The sequence below is a fragment of the Etheostoma cragini genome, chromosome 9, assembly GCF_013103735.1.
Source record: "Etheostoma cragini isolate CJK2018 chromosome 9, CSU_Ecrag_1.0, whole genome shotgun sequence".
Lineage (NCBI taxonomy): Eukaryota > Metazoa > Chordata > Actinopteri > Perciformes > Percidae > Etheostoma > Etheostoma cragini.
In genome coordinates this window covers 441292-444704 of record NC_048415.1, presented here as the reverse complement: position 1 = coordinate 444704, position 3413 = coordinate 441292, and the positions used below count along the sequence as shown (strand labels likewise).

The following is a 3413-nucleotide window of genomic DNA, read 5'->3' as shown; positions in this document are numbered from 1 at the left end:
TGTGTGTGTGTGTGTGTGTGTGTGTGTGTGTGTGTGTGTGTGTGTGAGCAGGTAGCATGCGATCAGGGGGTTGTCTTGGCTCACCTGCTGCTCCCTGCTTCAAATATTTATCTGTGTACTTCAGGCGTCCACCTGAGAGTCGACAGCACCGGCTCGCTGGGGGACATGTACTCGAGTACTTGAACTCACCGCAAAACAAAAAGCCTAATTATGGGTAATTATGGGTCGCTAGGGCTGCAATATTCACCTATACAGACGTTTTATGGGTGTGTTTTTTTATGATGTTATGATAACTCTGTTTTTGGTATTTGTATTTCACTGTTGCTGTTTTGTTTTTTCTTCTGCAAACCAATTTGTAATCTAAAGTGCTACAGAAATAAAGTTTATTTTATAATTATTATTCACCATCTACAGCAGGAACATACATTGTGTCCCTATGTATCTGTGTCCCTATGTTCCTGTGTCCCTGTCTCCCTGTGTCCCTGTGTCCCTGTGTCCCTGTCTCCCTGTGTCCCTGTGTCCCTGTCTCCCTGTGTCTCTAAGTTCCTGTGTCCCTGTCTCCCTGTGTTCCTGTGTCCCTGTGTCCCTGTCTCCCTGTGTCTCTAAGTTCCTGTGTCCCTGTCTCCATGTGTTCCTGTGTCCCTGTCTCCCTGTGTCTCTAAGTTCCTGTGTCCCTGTCTCCCTGTGTTCCTGTGTCCCTGTGTCCCTGTCTCCCTGTGTTCCTGTGTCCCTGTGTCCCTGTCTCCCTGTGTCCCTGTCTCCCTGTGTTCCTGAGTCCCTGTCTCCCTGTCTCCCTGTGTCCCTGTCTCCATGTGTCCCTGTGTCCCTGTCTCCTTGTGTCCCTGTCTCCCTGTATCCCTGTGTCCCTGTGTCCCTGTGTCCCTGTCTCCCTGTCTCCCTGTCTCCCTGTGTCCCTGTGTCCCTGTCTCCCTGTGTCCCTGTGTTCCTGTGTCCCTGTGTTCCTGTGTCCCTGTCTCCCTGTGTCTCTAAGTTCCTGTGTCCCTGTGTCCCTGTCTCCCTGTGTCCCTGTGTCCCTGTCTCCCTGTGTCTCTAAGTTCCTGTGTCTGTATTGTAGAAATATAACCTTGAACCTTTTAAAGACATTTTTTAAGACCGTTTTAAGGCATTTTGGGACATTTTCAAGACCTTTTAAAGACAGTTGAAGACCTTTTAACCCATTTTAAGACATTTTTAAACATTTAAGAAATTTTTAAGACAATTTAAGACATTTTTAAGACCTATTAAAATCTTTTTAAACCCTTTGTAAAAAAAAGAAATGATAGACCTTTTAAGACATTTTAACCCATTTAAGAACTTTTTAAGACATTTGAAGACCTTTTAAGACATTTTAGACATTGTATATAGGATCTGAATATTTTGACCCACCTGTACATATTAAGACATTTTAACGCCACCTTTTTAAGACCTTTTAAAAACATTTAAGAACTTTTTGAGACATTTTAAGACACTTTAAGACCTTTTAAAAAACATTTAAGACCTTTTAAGACATTTTAGACATTGTATATAGGATCTGAATATTTGGACCCACCTGTACATATTAAGACATATTAAGACATTTTAACGCCACCTTTTTAAGACCTTTTAAAAAACATTTAAGACCTTTTTAAGACATTTTAAGACATTTTAAGACATTTAAGACCTTTTTAAGACCTTTTAAGACATTTACGACATTTAAGACATCGTATATAGGATCTGAATATTCGGACCCACCTGTATGTTGAAGACGGCCGGCTCGTCCCTCAGCTGTCCAAACTCCAGGTATCCTCTGTTGTTCCCGTCGGTCGGCAGGAAGTGGAACGCGTCGGTGTCCGCCGGGCTGGCCGGGTCGTGCCGGTACGCCAGGTCCATCGCGTCCACGTCCGTCTGCGTGAACGTCAGCGGCGGCGTCAGCGGGACGCCCCCTAGCAACAGGTTGCCGTGGCGCGGCGGCTGCGTGACGACAAAGCTCAGGTTGGCGGCGGCCGTGTCCGGGTCGGTGAGCTGCAGCTGCGCCGCGGTGACGGTCGCCGTCGCGCCGTCCTGCAGCCGGAGACCCGTGTTGTGATGGAGGGTCGGCGGGACGCGGTCGCCGTGCTCGATGGTGAAGATGAGGACGCCGCCGCGGGACGAGTCGCCGTTGGTGACGACAAAACTGGGAAGACAAATATGTTCAGATAGAAACTGTTTCCTGTCTGTTTCCTGTCCGTTTCCTGTCTGTTTTTTCTTTGTTTTTTCTCTGTTTCGTCTCTGATTGTCTCCGTTTCCTGTCTGTTTCCTGTCCGTTTCCTCTCCGTTTCCTGTCTGTTTCCTGTCCGTTTCCTGTCCGTTTCCTGTCCGTTGTCTCTCTGTTTCCTGTCCGTTTCCTGTCCGTTTCTTGTCTTTGTCCTGTCCGTTTCCTGTCCGTTTCCTGTCTGTTTCCTGTCCGTTGTCTCTCTGTTTCCTGTCCGTTTCCTGTCTGTTTCCTGTCTGTTTCCTGTCTGTTTCCTGTCCGTTTCCTGTCTGTTTCCTGTCCGTTTCCTGTCTGTTTCCTGTCCGTTTCCTGTCCGTTTCCTGTCCGTTGTCTCTCTGTTTCCTGTCTGTTTCCTGTCTGTTTCCTGTCTGTTTCCTGTCCGATTCCTGTCCGATTCCTGTCCGATTCCTGTCCGATTCCTGTCCGATTCCTGTCCGTTTCCTGTCTGTTTCCTGTCTGTTTCCTGTCCGTTTCCTGTCCGTTTCCTGTTCGTTTCCTGTCTGTTTCCTGTCCGTTTCCTGTTCGTTTCCTGTCTGTTTCCTGTCCGTTTCCTGTTCGTTTCCTGTCTGTTTCCTGTCTGTTTCCTGTTCGTTTCCTGTCTGTTTCCTGTCTGTTTCCTGTTCGTTTCCTGTCTGTTTCCTGTCTGTTTCCTGTCCGTTTCCTGTTCGTTTCCTGTCTGTTTCCTGTCCGTTTCCTGTTCGTTTCCTGTCTGTTTCCTGTCTGTTTCCTGTCAGTTTCCTGTCTGTTTCCTGTCTGTTTCCTGTCCGTTTCCTGTCTGGTTTCTGACTCCTAGAGACCAGATATCATGAGATATTTCTATATTTCAATATTTTCTATATCATATAAAGAAGAACATGAGATGGATCTTCTGCTTTTTCGGTTTCTGTCTGTTTCCCTGGAAACGGATATGATGTCGTAGCTGGACAGACCATAATGAGGTCAATCACTGATGAAAATATTTAAATTAATAAATGAATAACGAGGAAAAAAATGTTTGATCATGAGGAATTTAAAGAGTAAATAATCTTGTGACTCTCTACACTCAGCTACAGTCATCAAGGCCTGTGTGTGTGTGTGTGTGTGTGTGTGTGTACATGTGTGTGTCTGTGTGTGTGTGTGTGTGTCTGTGTGTCTGTGTGTGTGTGTGTCTGTGTGTGTGTGTGTGTGTGTGTGTGTGTGTGTG

General features: G+C 46.3%; 1 protein-coding gene across 1 annotated transcript in view; it reads right to left on the bottom strand.

Moving 5' to 3' along the window:
* The window catches only part of frem1b (Fras1 related extracellular matrix 1b), a gene marked incomplete at its 3' end in the record, with an annotated part of 32598 nt that overhangs the window by 3808 nt on the left and 25377 nt on the right, over positions 1-3413 (bottom strand). Inside the window, exon 26 of the mRNA XM_034882119.1 lies at positions 1732-2152. Coding sequence (XP_034738010.1) covers positions 1732-2152 — 421 coding nt within the window. The remainder of the gene's footprint in view (positions 1-1731; positions 2153-3413) is intronic.